We start from the raw sequence: 19,667 nt of genomic DNA on the forward strand, positions 1-19,667 counted from the left end.
TGGTTAAGGGCGTCCCTGCCCATGGCAAGGGCTTGGATCAGGTGATCTCTGAGGTCCCTTCCAACCTAAGGCGTTCTATGATTTTACTTTTAGAAAGGGACAGATTATGCTGGCAAGTACAAGTTTGGGTTTAATTTGGTGGTGTGCAGTGGCTTACCACAGATTTTGAACTAATTAATGAGCAGAAAGATAAATAGAAAATGAGTGAGTCTTGCATAGGTTTATAGCAGGTAAGTGATAAGGGGCTGGATTTGACAGCTCGTTTTCCAGAGCAAGGAAATGTGGCAGATCTGCTCGATCTGTTCTTCGCCAAAACATTTCACTAAGGGGTACTCTGGAATTTATCTCCTGAGCAAGGAGCAGATGGAGATTGCTTTCAACCGGTGGGTGTGAAGATGGGTAGTGCTGAGAGACAAGATGTCAGGCTGGGAACGGGTCATTATTAGAGTTTCTTAACTCTAAAGTTGCAGCAGGATGTTTTTTGTATTTTGTTTTGTTTTGTGGTGTTTTTTTTTTTCCCCACTATATAACTTTCCAAAAGGTGGGACATAAACTTGTGGAATTTACCTGCTTGGAAGATGCAGAGATGAATTTGAAGTATGACTGTGGTGCCGTGGTTGGAAGAATACGTGATTTTGGGGAATTCATTCAGGTGCAAGGAGAAGGGTTGGACTTCAGAGGAGAAGGGAAGGGAGGCACCTTCCACCTTAAAAATTATGATGTCGCAGTAACTGGCTTATGAATAATTCAGTGTGAATATTTGAGGTGGGGGGGACTTGTGTTTGGTTGATTGGTTGTGGGTTTTTAAATGAGATCCATTGATCTCGGAGCAGGATATTTGCAGTTTGGCTGTCTTTAGTCCTTGGGGCAGAGTCCCAGTGTGGCAGCCTGGGGTGAGTGAGGCACTGGCTGTTTGTGAGTCGTCTTCTGGGAAGAGAGAACTAAGATGATGAGAAGGACTGTAGTAAAGCACCAAGTCATAAAATTGTTGCTATGCTTTAGAATATTTAGGTGTGTCAAAGGAAAGATACAATTAATCAGAAATGAATTTGTCTGTTTGTAGTTTTGTTTTTTTTTTAAATAACCAAAAAGATGAAAGCCCTTTTCTTCCTGAAGAGGGTGCAGGTTCATCCGCATTCCTGTGACAACCATAACAGAGAGCAGATTGTACCAAGGACAGCCAAAAATGTGCTTCAAGAAATGTACAGGGACATGTATTTTTTAACAAAAAACGACAGTGTGGGAGGAATTTCCTGCCAGGGAGAGTAGTGGAAGGGGGAGAGCAAGAGGGGGATGCTGGTCCTTGGGCAGAGCCCGCGGGCTAAAGCACACCTACAACTGCGTTACTCATCGCTGGCCTGCCCAGTAAGTTACTCCCAGTTGCTTTGCAAACAAACCCTTGGTGGATATTTCTGTTTGACATGTGCTTCCATTGGCTGTGGCCGCGTGTTCCTGCGCATCCAGCAGCTCGAAGCTTCACCTGAGCTGACGAGTTGTCACTGAGCTGCACAACGCATGATGTTAAACACGAGAGTGTTTCGGTATCTCACTGCTTATCCCGGCAGAGTACGTCACTTAGCATACTAATGGAATTATATAAAAGGATTTAGCCCTAGTTAAATAAATCTGCATTAAGTTACTATGGTAACTTATGGCTGTGTCAAGGAGCTCTAATTACAAGACTACCAGTGCTCCTCTTTAAAACCACCCAGCGGTTCTGTAACGCTGCATTTTATTGCCGGGAGGTGTTGTAAACGTTGGTCCGGCTGGCTGCCTAGGAGGAGACTGAAGCGAAGGGTGGGACGAGCCTCAGGAGGGCCCTGGGCGGTTGGTGAGACCTTTGTGGGTGCCAAAATCCATTGGTGAGCCAAGTGAGGAGTGAATCCCAAGGCAGAACAGCAAAGCTGTGTAACCCTGTGAGCACCACATGGTGATCTCTGCTTGCACTTTCAGCCTTCTTGAGCTTCTTCTCTAGTTCTGGAGTTTCTTCTCTAGTCTTTTTCAGAGCCTATAAAAATGGGAGACTGCAGAACAGTGGTTAGTGCACGAACCAATGCGTTTCGTACCAGGACGCTAGTCAGGAAAATGGGTTACTTCGTTTAGCAACAGGATATTAAAGTCTGGGATTATATTATTATTTTTTTCATATAGTTATGCAGTCCTATTGCAGGCACTGAGCTTACTCGGAGTAGATTTTTGGCTCCAGAAGTAGAAAGGGACAGTTTGTATCTAGAAGTTCATCAGATCCTTTTCTTTGTCTATGACTTCATATTTCTCCATTGAGTTACCGTGGTGCTCACCAGTGTATGAACCAGAGAACACACCTTCTGCATCTGTGTTTCACTCCTGTGGTTCTGCGATCCCAGATCTGCTGTGCCTTTGCTTGGAATGGTCATGAACCGGATTCTGTTCTGAAAAATATATCCTTTCTTTTTTTTTGTAAGAGGTAATTGTAGAATGGTTTGGGTTGAAGGGGACCTAAAAGATTATCTAGGTCCAACTGCCCTGTATTTATAAAAGTTCTTCTCCATTTCTTTAAATATTTTTAAATCCTGGAAGATTCAGATACACAAATAGCATCCCTACTCTACGCATAACCTACTGTAGGTGACACCTTTCTAAGCCAGCGTGGGTTTATGCTGTGAGGAACAGAACCAGGAGGACTGCTCACACGAGCTGTCACGCTGCAGCTCAAGCTGTTGCGCTCTGTTGCCATCAAGAGCTGTGCCCTTCCTCTTGCCCTGAAACTTTTGCTTGGAATTCCCCTTCGATTTGTGTCCTGGGGAAATTAGTCAGCAGATAGCTGCTGTCACCTGTCCCTCCTGCGGTAGACTCGGAGCGTTTTGTGCTCGTCGTGGTCAGTGTTTTCTGTGTGTTTTAATTTCAGATCTGGCAGTGCGGTGGCTCCCTCGAGATTGTCACCTGTTCGCACGTTGGCCACGTTTTCCGAAAGGCAACACCGTACACCTTCCCCGGGGGCACAGGGCACGTCATCAACAAGAACAATAGGAGGCTGGCAGAGGTCTGGATGGATGAGTTTAAGGACTTCTTCTATATAATATCCCCAGGTAAGAAGTTATTTTCTGATCTGTAAGGCTGTCTGAAAAAAAAGTATAAATGTCAGGCACATACAGGTAAGTGTAGACATATAGGCATGTGTATATACTAAAAGTTGAGATATAACAGTGAAAATGCTTAAAAAAATTGAAGGGAATGTCCTTTGCATGAGTAAATAATTCTGTGATTCTATAGATTCTGTGGTTCTATATTCTATTCTCAAGGTAAAAATATCAATTAAGGCTCCTCCTCTTGTGAAGATGATAGGGTAGGTTTTCTTGAGAATGTTGTCCTAACGTTGGTTTGCAACCAAGTTGGAAAGCTCCTTGACCTATTTAGTCTAAGAGATGCAGAATTTGGCCGGTTGTCCTTACGCTCTGAAGATGCCTTCAGAAGGCGTCAGCGGGGGAGCTCCAGGTCACTGCGGGGGCCCTGCAGAGCCCAGGACATGGTGCCAGCAAGTACCTTCCCCACGTCCTTCTGCCAAGTGTCAGTCACCCTCCTTCAAACATGCAGTTTGCCTTTTTATTGGTGGTTTTCGTTTCAGTATAGCGCATGCAGCACGACGGTCATCTACGATGTAATCACATTTATGATGCACAATTATACAAAGTAAAAATCATATTCCCATTTGGTCTTACGGGGTTGTTAAGGGCTATATTGGGGGTAAATATTTTGATGAAATAACCTTATGTTGTTGGCTGAAATACATGAAAAAAAAAGGTTAATATACTTCATAGTGTTATTTTTCTCCTAAGGATTTTTATCTGAAATGGAGAACTATTCTGGGTGATTTTTTTTTTTTTTTTTAATTCTAAACACTTTTACTGATTATACATTTAATAGAAACTAAATTACTTGAGCTCAAAAGCCAGAATATACAATGTCTCATGTATACAAGCCAGGGAACAGCTTGTGAGGAAAAGTTTCTTGGTCTGGTAAGAGGGATGAAGCCGTGGAAGAAGACGAGATGTTCCTGACTTGAGGAACTAAAGGCTATTTAAAATACAATACAGTTTAAATGAGATATTAGCAAAAGGCATTTAAATGCAACTAGAGTAGTGATAATGCATGGTAGAAAAAATTAAAAATTCCAATTTCAAAAAGAGTGCACCATGAAATTGCTGCTGTGTACTTCTCTAAAATGTCATAATAGTTCAGTTAAAAAACATTCCCAAATTGGTCGTGTTTTAATTTTCAAATTCCTAAATCAATGTCAGATTCCTAAATGTGACACTCCCTGTTGCAGGGTGTTATTGGGTGTGCCTATCTTCTACAAAGGGGAGGGAGGGAGGGGTGGGGGGATGGATGGATGGATGGATGGATGGATGAATGGAGGGATGAATGGAGGGATGGATGCTCTCTGGGTTTGGAGGAGTGGAGAATACTGATGTGTCATCTTCTGAGCTGGCCAGTATCCCGTGGTTCAGCTGGATAGGAACGGCCCAATTTGGACTCTGGAAGCACGGAGGTGCTTTTGATGGCAGAAGCCATTGTGAAGCCCTGTCTAGAAGAGCACCTGCCATGTAAAAGCTCAAACGAGCGTGCATTTTTGACGTTTCCTCATTAGCCCTTGTATTTTGGACAGGAATTACAGATTATTTCCTGTTCCATTAGAGAGGAGGTTCTGAAATAGCTTTGCAAAGTCAGGTTCGCAGCTACCTTTACAATTTCCTAGCTTTCAGCAAGCAGCAGGGAGGATTTTGTCAGCAATGTCTGATATGAGCCTTTCTAGCCTGCTTTTCATCAGCTTTCTTCCGAGGTGAGAAGACAGCCCCTCCCCCGTGGAGAAGACCAATTCTTGCTGTGGGCCATTTTAAAAATGCAGTTTCCATCCAAGAAGATGTAAGACAATGTATTTTATTTCAATAGAAAGGTGAGATGAGGTCAGTAACAGAGGCGTTGGCAGGACAAGATTTGTTTAATTCAAAACTTCACATCTGTTGCTGTTTCAGCTACTGGAAAGAATTTTACTATAGGTCTCCTTTTTATTTTCTGATTTTTTTTGAAGTTATTTATCAATGTGCTATATTAATTGACAATTAAAATGTGATGATGATGTTCCTCACGATTAAGAAGCAAATGGAGGAGAAAGGTTCTTGGAGATTGCAGAAAATAAAGTTGACAATAACATTTTAACTAGAAAAGTCTTTATAAAAATGCATAGGAGATAGTGGATTTTTTTTAAAACCTTTAAATTATTACCTAATATTACTAAACTGCTTTTTTGTCCTTTTGTCTGGCACACGTTTCTTTTAGTTCATTAATCTGACAAATACAGATCTCGAGATAATTCTGTTAGAGAACAAAGTAAGTTGCATTTTAGCGATTACATCTCAGAAGCTATTATCTATCAGCACACACCCATCTACCCAGGTCTCCTCTAGGACCTGATTAATTTGATTTTTTAGCTGATATCCTGAGAGAAAGAGGAACCAGCGGTTTTGCACACCGATGTTGTGTTAAGTCTATCTCTCGGCCTAATTAGGGTGCAAACCTGGTAATTGTATTTCAAGGGAAGGGTCTTCATCAGTGGAGTTATGAATTGCTTTCTTGAGGCTATCTCATTGTAATATTGTAACTCCTCTGACAAAGAACTCATCCAAATCTTTTCGTGATCTTAGACATATTTAAAATTACTGCCTTCCCTTCTCTTTGTAGAAGCTGTTTGTGCATGAGAATAAAGCCTTTTATTTATGCTACCCTTCCATTTGGCCATCCTACGTGTTGCCTGTTTGATCGTGCCATGCGCTCAGATGAGTTAGGAACCAGATTTTTTTAATTTATCCAACCTAGATTTTTATTTATTTTTTTTTAAAAAAAGAAAACTGTACAGATTAATTTCTGTTCAAAATATGAGTTGAAAACCAGGCTTCATTTGTTACACAGTGAGAGGAGGAGAAACAATTCTTGTGGAAAAAATAGTCTGTTTGTGGCGTGTTTGCATTGGTGTGTGGGAAACAATGCAGTTTTCTTTTCACCGGGTGTTTTGGAGTGCAGAAGAGCCTTAGCTCTGCCTGGAGCTGTCTCTCAGGGCTGCAGAGCCTGGGGCGGATTTGAAAACCCAGAGTAAGATCACGAAATATAATTGTAGCAAGGAACACTTACCTGTTTTGTTTTAGTCTAAATCTTGCGTTTGACAAGGAGTTCTGGATTTTTCTTGGCAGGAGCCTAAGAGTCTGCAGCATGATTGTGGTCCAAAACTGTAAGAGTCAGGTATTTCAGGAGAGTTTAAAAAAATCTCAGAAACACTGGAGGCACTTCAAAGGGGATTAAAGGAAGTCCTTTTCTTCCAAAAGAATAGATGAGTTTCTTCTGAAAACCAGGGAAGTTGGTCTTTCACTGGTATTTTTAATTAAAAAAAAGCTTCATAATAATTAATCTCTGCTAATATATTCAGCAGTCATCTTTCTGTTATTTTCGCTATCATCCATTAAATTATCAGTGTAATTGATTTAAGTCAACAGCACAGGATTACATGTTGGGGAGTTCTTTGCTGTCACGCCGAGATCTTTTATTCATAAGCAGAATCTTGCGTCTTATTTTACTATTTCCAACACACATGAGCATGTGTGTGTCTGCCCAGATGGATTCGCACGTATGTACCTTCTCAGGCTGGTCAGTCACTCAGCACGCTCTCCCTGGCAGTCTCTTCCACTTATTTTTCGAGTTCTTCCAGCACATCTCATTCCACTCAGCCTGTATATTCCTAAATGTAGGCACTTAGGTCATTTTATGCATTAAAATACTGTATCTAATCATTGAATGGAAATAATTACATGCTCGGAATAGGCCTGCGTTTGCACAGTCAGCTGAAAAAGATAATGCACATAATGGTTCCATTTCTCTGTACGCTTAGTGCATCGCTAAACCACTTTATCTTTTTAATAATCAGTTAGTATTCAATTCCCGTGGCCTACCTGGGCTACCAAAGTAAGGCTAAAATGCAAAGTTACGGTATTTTTCGAGCACTTCAGCTGAAGCATTACTGCAAATTTAAACGTAGCACTTGATAGTTTTAATTTGGGATTACAAGATAAGTGCTTGTGTTTTCCTTTAGATTTTACTCCGTGGATGATGTGCAATCCTCCTTTCAAGTGTAATTATATAATTAGGTTGATAATGACTGTATCAATTTAGGAAGTCAGAGCTCCTAATAAACATTTTTGCTCTTCCCTTACCTGTGTCGCATTTTGCTGCTCGAGGACTGCCAGAGCTGAAAGTGTGCTGGTTCCAAAATAAGTTCGTTTAACCCATTTAATGTGTGTGGATGCCCCAGTGCACCTGTGTCACGGCGGAGCTTTGCCCCAAGTCAGGTAGGAAAGCGTTTGGATTTTCCCTGGGAGCAAAGCAGTGTGCTGCCAAACTGGGCTGCTCCTCTGTCATCTGCCACGGGTGGGAAATGTGTGTGCTCGGGGTGGGGGAATAAAAGAGGGGAAGGAGAAAAATAACAAAGAATTTAGAAGGAGAAAAAAATAGAGAAAAGGTGTAGAAGAAAAAGAAGAACAAAGAAGAACAAAGAAGAAAAAGAAAGCACGTACAAAATTTAATGCGAATTGCCAAAAGTCCTATCTTAGAATCATGGAAGATTGGAAGGGACCTTGAAGATCATCTGGTTCCAGCCCCTTGCTGTGGGTAGGGACACTTCTCTCCCACCAGCCCAGGTTGCTCCGAGCCCCGTCCAACCTGGCCTTGAACCCCTCCAGGGATGGGGCATCCCCAGCCTCCCTGGGCAATCTGTGCCAGTTCTTCACCACTCTCATGGGGAAGAACTTTTTCCTTATATCTAATCTAAATCTCCCCTCTTGCAGTTTTAGGCCAGTCTTGGTTCCTTGCTCAGCCAAGGTCAGCATGGACACCCCATGAACCAGGGGTGAAATCCCTCGTAGCCAGCCCGTCTCTTACTGGCATTGCTTCTGCCCCCGACAGAGGTGGGTGTGTTCATGTGGGCACTTCTAAGCAGCAGGTCCTGCTCCTCCTGGGCGACCCAAGTCACCTGGGTACCCCTGCTGCAGCACTGCCATAAATGAGTTTATTGACAGCGTTACTTGTAGAAGCAAAAGCTCTGAAGCGTGTCCTGAATGGGTATTTGGGAAATAAGCACATTTCTGATGCTGGTGTTCAGCCCTTGGTCCCTGGTTGGCCAGTCAGGTTGACGCAGGCAATGTGATTAATCAAAGGTAACGATCTAGAAATGAATAATGCTCTTCAAACACCGCTTAATGGTCAAGAGTCTCCAGAAATACTAAGTGGCTAATGCTGAAAAGGAGCAAAAAGTGAGTGGTTGAATGCATTATTTAACGTATTCACCTTGATGCCATTTCTGGTTGGGATTTACTCTGCTGGAATTTGTTGTTATTATTCTAAATAATACAAATTAGTTACAGCCAGTGGTTTGGGGTGCCCATCTTGGGAAAACTGAGCGGGAGGGTTGCATTGATGGCTGCTGAAGCTGTGCTGAGGCATGGCTTTCCTTACAGAACACTTGGCTATTAGATTATTAAATTGTTAGACTCTGATTTAAAGAAGAGGTTACCCCCCTGAATCCGGCAACTGCCTTGATGTCGTTTGCCTTTGTTTTGGGGCCATCTAGCTTGATTTATTTCAAACGTACTTAGGAGAGGAGGTATGAGAATTTAGGGGTTCCCATCTTGTACTTATTCCAGAGTTCTTGGCTTGTTAATACTGCCCTAGCCTAAAGCTACACCGAAAAGGGAGCTTAAAACTTTCTTTTTTTTTTTTTTAACTAGGCGCGAGCCCTCTTTTGTGTATAACCTTGGGTTTTTTAAGGGATAAGGGTGATGCTTGTACATCAACAAAGGCACAAGTCCTCCTGTCAAGAGATCAGATGAGGGTGTTGTCTTTTGTCTCATTTATAGCACTGGTATTTGCAAAGAACATCTTATTAAATTTATAATAAGATGGGGCATAGAGTGGTTTGACAGATCATGGCTAAATCATTGCTGGCCAGGCAGGGCAACCTTAGATTACTTTATAACATTTTTTTAGATTATTTTTTCACTTGTGGGGCGGATTGCAGCTCTCTAATGACTTCGCGTACCTTTTCAGCTGATAGGGAAGAGTAGAAAGAAAACCTTTGTTACTTTACATGGGATACAAACAGAATAGGAAAAATATGCGTACCCTACCCAATGTTGAAATAGCAGGTAGTCCAAAACAATTTGAATACACCGGGCTGTGCATTTTATCTCTAAAATTTCTGATGTGGGAACCAGTCCTGTTTGTAGGGTTGCCTGGATGTTCAAGATGAGACTTGTTTAAGATGCCCACAAAGCAGAGATTGGTGCCTGACCGACTTGAGAAACATCTTAATGCAGGATTAATTGTATCCATGATAATGATGCCTTTGACATCTATTCCAGTAAAATCAGTATTTTTTTCTTTAGTTTCTGGACAAAATTTGCAGCGTAAGAGTTAATTAGCCTCTGCCTTTCTCTCTATGTATGTAGAAGTATGGCAAAGCTCACTTATGTTTATAGGGTAAAACAACATTTAAAATCTTAATCTTTTGCCAAAGAACAGGCTTTAAAAGTGCAACACGCTGTCATGCAATGCTCTATCTGCAGAAATATTGACAATATTGACTCATTTTATGGAGTGATAAGGTTTTTTCTGTTAGAAATCGTAAGAATATTTTCTCCAAGCACATCTAGCCAACACTTTCCCGTCAAAAGCTCAGAGTCTTCACTCCATACCATATTTTATATTACAAAACCACTACCTGTGTTTATCTTAAATCACTTGTGAATTGGTACAAGAAGAGAAAGGAACGTGGGTGATGGTTTGGCTTTTTTGAGTTGGCACATTTTTTTGTTTATGTTACTTCTTAAATGAGTTGTACATGGTTTTGGCAGTATAAATAAGACTCATCAAGGAGTTAATGTTTTGGCTAATTAGAAAAGGCATGCGTCACCCATTATTATGTCTGCTTGTGATACAGAAACGTGAAAGCCCCCGAATTCTAGAAGCGCACAGCAATAGGGGTATTATTTCTGAAGGATGTTGTGAAGAGCTGACAAAGCTCTTCAACAGTTGGATTTTTTCATCTTAAAGATTTTCTCAGCCATGATTCTATTTTTCTCTGATTCTAAGTGCTGCAGGACCTACCTGCAGCCTACCTTCTGCCATCGTCCCTGGACAACCATGGAACAATATAATTTTGAATCCTCCTTTGGGAGTTGAAAAAGCCCAAATCAGTCTAAACCATCTCCAGCTCTGGAGGTTCCTGGTGGGCTTTGCCTCGGTTCTGAAGTGTTTTCCTTTCAAGAGGGCACCTGGGTGGAGGAGCTGGCTGCTGTGCATTGTGATGCGGGTTTTCAGAGCTGAGCTAGAGACTGATGCATGTGGACTGGCCTCTCTGGTCACGTCACCATCACTTTGGGCACTCTAGAATGTTGATTTAATGAAACAATATTTTTTCAGGCTTTTCAAGACCTGTTGGAGAGCAGCATAGGGGAAAGGAACCTGGGGGTCCTGGTGGGCAGCAAGATGGCCATGAGCCAGCAGTGTGCCCTCTTGGCCAAGAAGGCCAATGGCATCCTGGGGTGTGTTGGAAGGGGATGAGCTAGTAGGTCAAGAGACGTTCTCCTGCCCCTCTACTCTGCCCTGGTGAGGCCACATCTGGAATATTGTGTCCAGTTCTGGGCCCCTCAGCTCAAGAGAGACAGGGAACTGCTGGAGAGAGTCCAGTGCAGCCACAGAGATGATGAAGGGAGTGGAACATCTCCCTGATGAGGAGAGGCTGAAGGAGCTGGGGCTCTTTAGCTTGGAGAAGAGGAAGCTGAGGGGTGACCTCATTCATGTTTATAAATATGTCAAGGGGGAGTGTCAGGAGGATGGAGCCAGGCTCTTTTCAGCGATATCCAATGACAGGACAAGGGACAATGGGTTTAAGTTAGAACATGGGAAGTTCCACCTCAACATGAGGAGAAACTTGTTGGCTGTGCGGGTGCCGGAGCCCTGGCCCAGGCTGCCCAGAGAGGGTGTGGAGTCTCCTGCTCTGGAGACTTTCAAACTCGCCTGGACGCATTCCTGTGTGGCTGCCCTGGGTGACCCTGCTCTGGCAGGGGGTGGCACTGGGGGATCTCTAGAGGTCCCTTCCAAACCTCAACATTTTGTGATTTGTGATTGTGATAAGATACCAAAAAGCCTAATTTGGATTAAGTTTTCAAAGTGTTATTCTTGCATAAAGGAAATTATTCTCAGTTCTGCAACTTCTGTTTTATTCCAGATGATTTTATTTTCTTCTTTATTATCATGAATTAATTTCTTGTTCTGCAGAAGTGGGACATTTTACCACTTTTGAAACTGTGCCCTCGTGTGCCAACCTGCAGGATGTGCCCACTAGAAGGAACAGAGGTGTAATGCAATGCTACAACTGTTTAATTATTTCTCCCTGAAACACATCTGTTAAAACAATTTACTTCTTTCCTGAGATATTTTTATATTCATTCTTTTGCACACTCACCCTTCTGTAGCTGCTTGTGTTGCTGCATTTCTTTTTTGCATCCAAGGACATTCTGCTGGCGTTTTCTTATTTAAGCCCAAGCAGACATATTAGTCGTTAATTATTTTTATATTTCCTCTGAGCCCCATCGATTTTTTTTTTTGCCAGACGTGACAATAAATAGGTATTGATTCATAACAGCTTGGGTTTAAATTGAGCAGAAGGGAATACAAATGTTCACGGGTGGTCCATACTAATGAGGTCCTCGCCTGAAGGCAAGCGCAGGGTGCAAGTCCTGGCGTCGCAACGTGTGACGTAAAATGCAAAACTAGAATTTATTTTGCTGGAGTTTGTTTAATTACGGAAAACTCCAGTCGGAAGTTGGGTCACGTTGAGTGGAAAATGGTTTATTGCTTTTTCTGTTCTGGCAATCGCGAGGCTGAACCAAATGTGGAAATAGAAATCGATGTAAGAATTGTAAAGCAAAATAGAAACAAGGTGTCTGGTGAATCCACAGGGTATCTCCATGGAGAGACGGTGCTTCTCATTTGGTTTGTAACTCGAGTATCTTTTAATATCCTTTTTCCCCATGCACAGGTCCCCATGGTATAAAGAACTGCGAAACGCAGATATTGCTTTTTTCCTAACGCTCCCCATGCCTCCCCATGAGGAAGATTAGCTTAATTACAGATCAGGAGTGAGCAGCACAGATAATGGCAGGAGTGCAGGTCTCATGTTCTGGAAGAGGCAGCAATCCCAGGTCCCTTGCCTGTAAAACATTATTTCTTTGTTTTTATTTTTTTTTCAAATGAAGCCTCCTTTCTGAAAACAAAGATGTTTTCAGCTCATCCCATTGGTGCCTGAGGTTGTACGTGCCGGTCTCGGTCTCGCTTGGTCCTATTGCGGTGAATATGGATGGACACGAAGCAGCAAAGCAGCCCTAAGATGCTCCTTGTAGGGAGCACAGGGGTTAGGCATCGAGCTGCTTCAGGTAGTTAAAGTAGTGGCTGCATGAGTTGCACTTAGAGAAAAATTGCCATTTGAAAAAGCAAAATACCAAATAAGAACTGTAATACTGACCTTTTGATGCTTTTCTTCCCCTAAACGGAGTCAAATGAAGCTCTGCAATCCGTCTCCTTGACCACAGAACAGCTGATAAATTACCTCTGGTTCTTGGGGGAAAAGAATAATAAATCTTCGAGCCCTTTAAGGATTTTATAAACCCTCCGCATGTTACCCAACATGATGTAGCCAAGATGTTTGGAGAGTTGCAGAGCAGCGAAGCCTCCTGTCCACTACGTCTGTCCTGCGCGGGGTCCCTGCCTCCCCTGTGCCCTGAGCTTGGCTTTCTCCTGGCTTCAACCGGGATTTGATTTGGTTTTGTTTTTCTGCCATCCCTCAAATTACTGTGATACAAGTTATGGTTGAAGGTTTTATTTGTACGCTGAAGTTTAAGATTTCATGGTTTCAGTCTGTAGTGATCATTTGAGGCATATCCTGTATTTTAGGGGGTTATCTAGAGCTACATCATACCCTGCAGTTACATAATGATATTTAAACCTATTTGGTCAAAGACCTAACTGGTAAATATTTGGAAATACAGAGAAGAATGCTGATCCAAAAGGAGTTAAATTTTTGTTAACAGCATTGAATACTCTTACTGTCATTGCCTGCTAAATTGGTATCGTCTTGCGCTTCAGGGCGTGATTTCCCAGCAGAACATGCTGATATCCTTGGGGTTTCACCTCTATGGTAATTTCAGAATAAGATCCTGTAAGTGATGGAAAGCGGAAGGTAATGGAAATGCAGCATGAGTTTCAGATCGAAAGCTGGGAGTGTCTTTCAGGCTGTTTCACTGGAGTGCTGGCAGTTACTAATGCTTTGCCTACCGCTGCTTCTTTGGACGCTAGCTCTCCTCTAAAATGAGATTAAATTAGGCTACAGAGAAATCAACTCTATTCCAGCCAAAAAAAACCCAAAACAGCACATGGCTGGAGAGTGAACACTGCCTTGTTCCCCCTCCCCTTCCTTACTGCAGGGGATGTTTAATTTTCTAATGGCATTAACGAGGAGGAGAGCTACGCTGCGAGTGGTGCCAGGGGCTGGGCCCGAGGTGTGTGGCACCTTTTGGGGCGTGGGAGGCAGCGATGGGGATCCTCAGGATGGAGCAGTTGGGTTCCTCAGTGTAGAGGACATGTCACTTCTGGTGAACTCTCCCAAGGGATGATGTAGATTACATCAGTGATGTAGCCGTGCCTCATCTGACTTATTGCTCTTGGGATACAGTGCTGGAAAACACCAGCAAAATGGTTTGTAAAATTGGAAATGTATTTCCTTGTTATTTCTGAATATAAAGAAATCAAGGAGTTCGGTGGTCCTACCTCTCTGGATTGCTAAATAATCTGATGTAAATGTAATTTTCCAAGCATTTCAATTTGCTAAATTAATTATTTAATGCTTGCAAAGATCTCTGGTGTAGCAGCTGCACGAGCGTTCACATGCTGCTGTACTCTAATTCCAGCAAATGGATATTGATGAAAAGGAAATCGTGACAACTGTAGGAGGAGCTGTGATTTATGCTTCGCAGCTTTACAGAAACTGTGCTTTGATCGTCTGTTCTCTTAACAATTCCAGGTGTTGTTAAGGTGGATTATGGCGATGTATCCGTCAGGAAAGCACTGAGAGAAAATCTGAAGTGCAAACCCTTCTCATGGTACTTGGAAAACATCTACCCTGACTCGCAGATTCCGCGGCGCTATTACTCCCTTGGTGAGGTACGAACCATTTCTTTTGGCTAAATTAAACCCAAAAGTCCCCTGTGCGAATGGAAGAACTGCCAAGAAGATGAAGCAGCTTTGGCAAAAGGAAGAAAGTGCTTGTGTGCAATCACTGTATCTTCTTTATTTCAGAGCAGGTTGTGTTTTCCCCGAGTCTTTCACGTTGCTATTCCGGATGCCACCACAAAAAAATCTATCTTTTAAATGGAGTGTCCTCTTGGGAAACTGATGCTGGTGATTAATGTTTTAAATAATTAAGTAATACGCAGTAGTTGAAGGGAGCCTTCCATTATCACTTGTCGCTTACATGTAGAGTAAAAAGATCTCTTTTGGGGGGTTTTTTTTGCCTTTTTTAATTTCAAGAAAGGTGTTTATTCACTGCTGTTGTGTTTTGCAGCAAGGCTGCCTGGAGCTGAGCATCACAGACATTTCTAATGATCTAATCGTTCTAGTACCACCAAGAACTGAAATCTCTTTAAAATTCCTATCATTCGCTGTTAAAAGTATTCTACTGAGTTGTACCTACGCTGACTTCTAAAAGCTCTTGAATGGTTTGATTTAAAGATATCTGTGGATAGAATAGCAATCAAAGGAGCAATTGGCTTTTTTACAACCAGGAAAGTGATTTACCATTGAAACTTGCAATTGTAGTGAAAAATAAAAGCCGCAGTAGGGTTTCCAGTTTAACTATGGCAAAATAAAGTGAAACATGATTTTACAGCAAGGAAAGAACTCATCTAACAAGTGTCATATAATAAGGTTTTCTACGATATTGTCAGGCTGGAACACAAAAGCACGAGAAAGTAATAAAATAGTTATTAAAACACCTTATTTTTACCAACACGGCCTCAGTTTCTATGGAAACAGCAGCTCAGGCAGGATCCGTGAATTAAACCCCTGACTTGGCCGTTGCAGCTGCCGACTGCCAGTTGAGCAGCCAAGTGGCTTTTTAATCCTAGAGCTCAGGTACCACCATCAGCGAGAACTTTCCTGCGCGTTTTCCTCCCTCGCAGCAGGGCTGGGGTAACCCCCACGTGCCGGGATTGTGGTTCCCATGGACGCTCAAAACGTTCAACGTTGGACCTCAAACTGCAGCGTGTGAGTGCTGATTCCGTTCTTCTGTAGCATGAAGAGTGAGAAAAAGAGCAAATGATTTGGACAGGTTTGGGATAATCATCCTGAATTCCTTTACAACCTCCTGCAAGGGAGCGCAGGTGGGACGGGGAAGTGGGCGACGTCTACGTGTGGTTCGCTTACACCGCGTATTATAATCATAATAATCAGTATTATATTACCTTTTAATTTGGATTTTATCTGGCTGTTGCACAACTCGTTTATATACACCTGTTGCCTTTATAAATGAACTGTGCAACTTCTAAATGAAATTTCGCAAATGGGGAGTTGGATGGAACCGAAGTTCTTCAGTGCTCGGTGAATAAACCTCATAAACTGCTTCACAGGCAGATCCTGAATATTGCCAAGCCTTTATCTGCAGCTAATTTTTCCATTCTGTTAGAACAACAGTGACTGTATAAAATCTGAATTTCCTAGGCGGAAGAAAATATGCCTCAGAAAGGGCATTAAATTTGTAAAATGGGGTGAATAGTAAATATCGTTTTTTACGTTTCAGTTGTGTAGCATCAAAAGTAAATACAAAATAAAAGCAAGGAATTGTTTTATAAAAGCCGAGGCATAATAATTGTGGGTGAGTTTTTTAAGTCGCTTTTCATTTTAGTCCTCTGCTTTAATGAATGGAGAGGTTGCAGAAGAAATAAATTACCTTCCTCATGGAGGTACTTGAAACCATTTCTGCAAAATCGGATATTTAAGGCTGGATTTCAGTTTTAAGGCTGGATTTCTCAAAAAGGGCTGGGTTTACCATTTGAGGTCAGATTGTCACTCAAGCCTAATCCTTCAGACCCAGTTTGGGGCCTGCAGTGGCTTCGCTGCTCTGCGTGGTGACACTTGCCGGAGAAGAAGACTCAGGCACCTCTTGGAGGACAAAGCAAGGAGGGAGCTGCCACAAGCTGAAGTTGGTCATTGCTTTTATGCTCAACCGTTACCCTGAATAAATGTGTTCTCAGAAAAGTCTTGTGGGGGAGCGACGCTCTCGTACTGGCCCTTCTGCTCCTCACGGCTTCCTGTTCCCGCGGTATTGGTAAATGAGATTTCCCTTGCGTGCTGCTCATACTTACACTTAATCTGCAGTTTAAAATCTTATCATACCCTTGGTCGTTATTTTCGCTTTCTTTTGGCAGTGTGACATGTTTACAACTTAAAACACACTCCCGTAGGTGAGGGCTGTATGTGTATAGTTGAATGCACAGATAATGTACTTTCTCCTACAGGGACGTCATTTTTTCCTGCACAAATGTGACTTCTACAGGCTTCTTTTGTTTTTTTTTTCTTCCAAGCAAGATTTCATCTCTTTCTTCCTTCAGATCAGGAATGTCGAAACCAACCAGTGTTTAGACAACATGGGCCGCAAAGAAAATGAAAAAGTCGGCATTTTCAACTGCCACGGCATGGGAGGAAATCAGGTAAAATAAAAATAATAAATTAAAAATGGATATTATTTGTACGGTCATTGCGGGTTTGTGCCGGGTACCCTCCAATTTCACCCCCGATGGAACTGGGATCCCCTCAGTTAATGTGGCTCAGATGCAGCTGCGTTGATTTGCTACAAAACACGACGGCAGCAATCAGCAGACCTATTAATGAAAGTTCCAAAATGTTCGAGATTTTGAGCTTAAGAGCTTTAAGAGTACTCAGAAAGCCGTTTTCTCAAGTAACAGCTGCAAATTTTGAGAACGTGTCAGTACACACCTGTAGGTCCAGCGAAGTATCTGAGTGAGTATATTAAATACATTCCTGGGGTTAGAGTGCAGAGAGAAATGCAGTTCAGGTTTCACATACCAAGATTAGAAAATTTGATCGTGAATTTTAATTTGTATTTGGGGGAAAAAAATCTTTTAAAAAATGAAACTGGGTAAGAATGTATGAGAGATGCATGTATGAAAAATAAAAAAAAAAACAAACACACAGAATATTCATGCAAGCGGAGGGTGTTGGTTTTTTTCTTTGTTAGAGGAAATTGAGACCGTGGAGGCGTGCGGTGTTTCGCCTGTGTCTGGGCTGTGTTTGAAAGGGAGTGAAAAGGTAAATGGCAGTCACTGAGCTTATCGTTCCACTGGTGACTGTACCCTCTCACTGTGTAAACACTGGGAAATTTTGCATATTCTAATGCTTGCAATTCAAATTAGCAGAGCTGATTCACTTGAGGTGATGAGGGTGGCTTTCCCTAGTGCCACATCTGCTAAAAAAAGATGGGAAAATCATAGAATCACAGAATCATAAAGGCTGGAAAGGACCTTAAGATCCTCAAGTCCAACCTGCAGCCCTACACCACCCTAACACTAAACCATCGTGCCACATCCAGCCGTTTCTTAAACACGTCCAGGGATGGGGACTCCAGCAGCTCCCTCGGCAACCCGTTCCAACGCTTCACCACCCTTTCGGTGAAGAAGTTTTTCCTAATGTCCAATCTAAACTTCCCCTGGCGCAACTTGAACCCATTCCCTCTTGTTGCTGCGGTTTTCAAAGGGAAAGGTCGCAAAGATGACAAGAACTTAGCTACCCGTAGATAAGCCGGCACTTCTTTATTGCAGTGCTGGGAAGCCTGGGAATCACCCAAGGCTTCGGATAGATCACAAAAATTCAGCCTATTTATACACTTTTTGTGCAAAGTCATGATCTTTAACATATTTTAACATGAACATACATACTATGCCCACTATTAGTTTTGACATTTACGGTGATTGGTTTAACCCTTATTAATACTCTTATATCAATACGATTATTGGTTATTCTGTTGGTTACAATTCCTGATGTACAAATTAAGGTGAGATAGTATTTCTTGTTTCTGTGGTGTTTCTATGCGATGTTTCTATGTTATTATCACAAAACACGAGATAGAGAGGTAGGGAGGTAAGTACAGAACATTCCAGGGAGGCAGGGAAGCAGGCACGACACCTTCCCTCCCACTTCCGCAACTCGTACCAGCTCTAGCTCTAGCCAAGGCCTGTACACAATTTCTTAGCATAATTAAGGTTTTTAAGGTTGTATATTCCTTATCCTAATATAAGTCAATAAACTACTTTAATTAAAATGGTGATTAATTAAAATGACAATTAGTTAAAATGTTAATTAGTTATTCCTTAGCTTCTTAAAACTTAAGTTTGATTGCAACATTGTCCTATCGCTAGATGCAGGACCCCTGTGTTTATCCCGTTGTATTTATCCCGGACTTCACCATCTTTCCCAGTTTGACTTAGGAGACGCAAGTGTTAGTGTTGGAGTAAGGCCACAAGGCTGAGGGTTCTATTGACACCTTGGGTGTTTGACGTGTTTGTTTACACCTTGGGTGTTTGGTGTGTAGGGTTAGACTGGACATTAGGAAAAAATTTTTCCCAGCAAGAGTAGTCAGATGTTGGGATAGGCTGCCCAGGGAGAGGGTTGAGACCCCATCCTGGAGGGGATTAAAGGTCGTTGAGATGTGGGGTTGGGGGAGATGGGTTAGGGGTGAGCTTGGTAGAGCAGGGTTAGTGGTTGGACTCAATGATCCCAAGGGGCTTTTCCAACCCAAATCATTCTATGATTCCGTACTGGGAAGACAGCTCTCTTTTTGTTGAAAGAGGAGAAAAATCCAAGATGATTCTCCCAGCTCCAAACCCTCCGTCCCTCTGAAGGAGCAAGTGTGAAGTGAGGAGGCCTGAAAGGCCTGGTGGTTTGTGAAATATATGTATATGGAACCTGTAGAAAGAAACCTTCCACCTCCAAGATGAAGAGACTTTGCTCCCCTGCGTTTGGATGAGCAAAGAGCAGTATGTGTGTGCTGGTGGAGCCTTTGCTTGGCGCACCTGACCTACAGGCAGAACGTTTTTCATCCTTTAGTGCTCGTACACAACTCTCGTTAAAAGTTATCTTTATTAAATTCTGTCCTGCTAAGAAATTAGAACCGAGCGAAGACATGTAAATGCAGGGGGTGGGGCGGGTTGTGTGGATGCAGAAATAGCTGAGGAACAAAACTGCTTCGGGATGAAAATGAAGAAAGAAGAATACCTGGCTTGTTAGAGCCAAGCAAGATGCGTGGGCGCCTTCCAGCATGAGGCACGGGCAAATATCTCACAGATTTTAAAGGGCTTCAGGAGAACAAGATTCTGAAGATATGGATTTCTTTAAAAAATAAGAAAAATGACATAGTGATCTTTCCAGGTCCCTTCCAACCCCTAACATTCTGTGATTCTGTGAAATATGTTAGCTGAGGCCCTTCGTGTGAGAATTATTCTCAGAGTATAGAACTGTGG

General features: G+C 42.4%; 1 protein-coding gene across 1 annotated transcript in view; it reads left to right on the forward strand.

Moving 5' to 3' along the window:
* Window positions 1-2,887: 2,887 nt before the first annotated feature.
* The window catches only part of LOC104273331 (polypeptide N-acetylgalactosaminyltransferase 13), a gene marked incomplete at its 5' end in the record, with an annotated part of 32,834 nt that continues 16,054 nt past the window's right edge, over window positions 2,888-19,667 (forward strand). The window contains 3 exons of the mRNA XM_009868640.1: window positions 2,888-3,068; window positions 14,159-14,298; window positions 16,743-16,841. Coding sequence (XP_009866942.1) covers window positions 2,888-3,068; window positions 14,159-14,298; window positions 16,743-16,841 — 420 coding nt within the window. The remainder of the gene's footprint in view (window positions 3,069-14,158; window positions 14,299-16,742; window positions 16,842-19,667) is intronic.

This window comes from Apaloderma vittatum, unplaced genomic scaffold, assembly GCF_000703405.1.
Source record: "Apaloderma vittatum isolate BGI_N311 unplaced genomic scaffold, ASM70340v1 scaffold4974, whole genome shotgun sequence".
Classification (NCBI taxonomy): Eukaryota; Metazoa; Chordata; class Aves; order Trogoniformes; family Trogonidae; genus Apaloderma; species Apaloderma vittatum.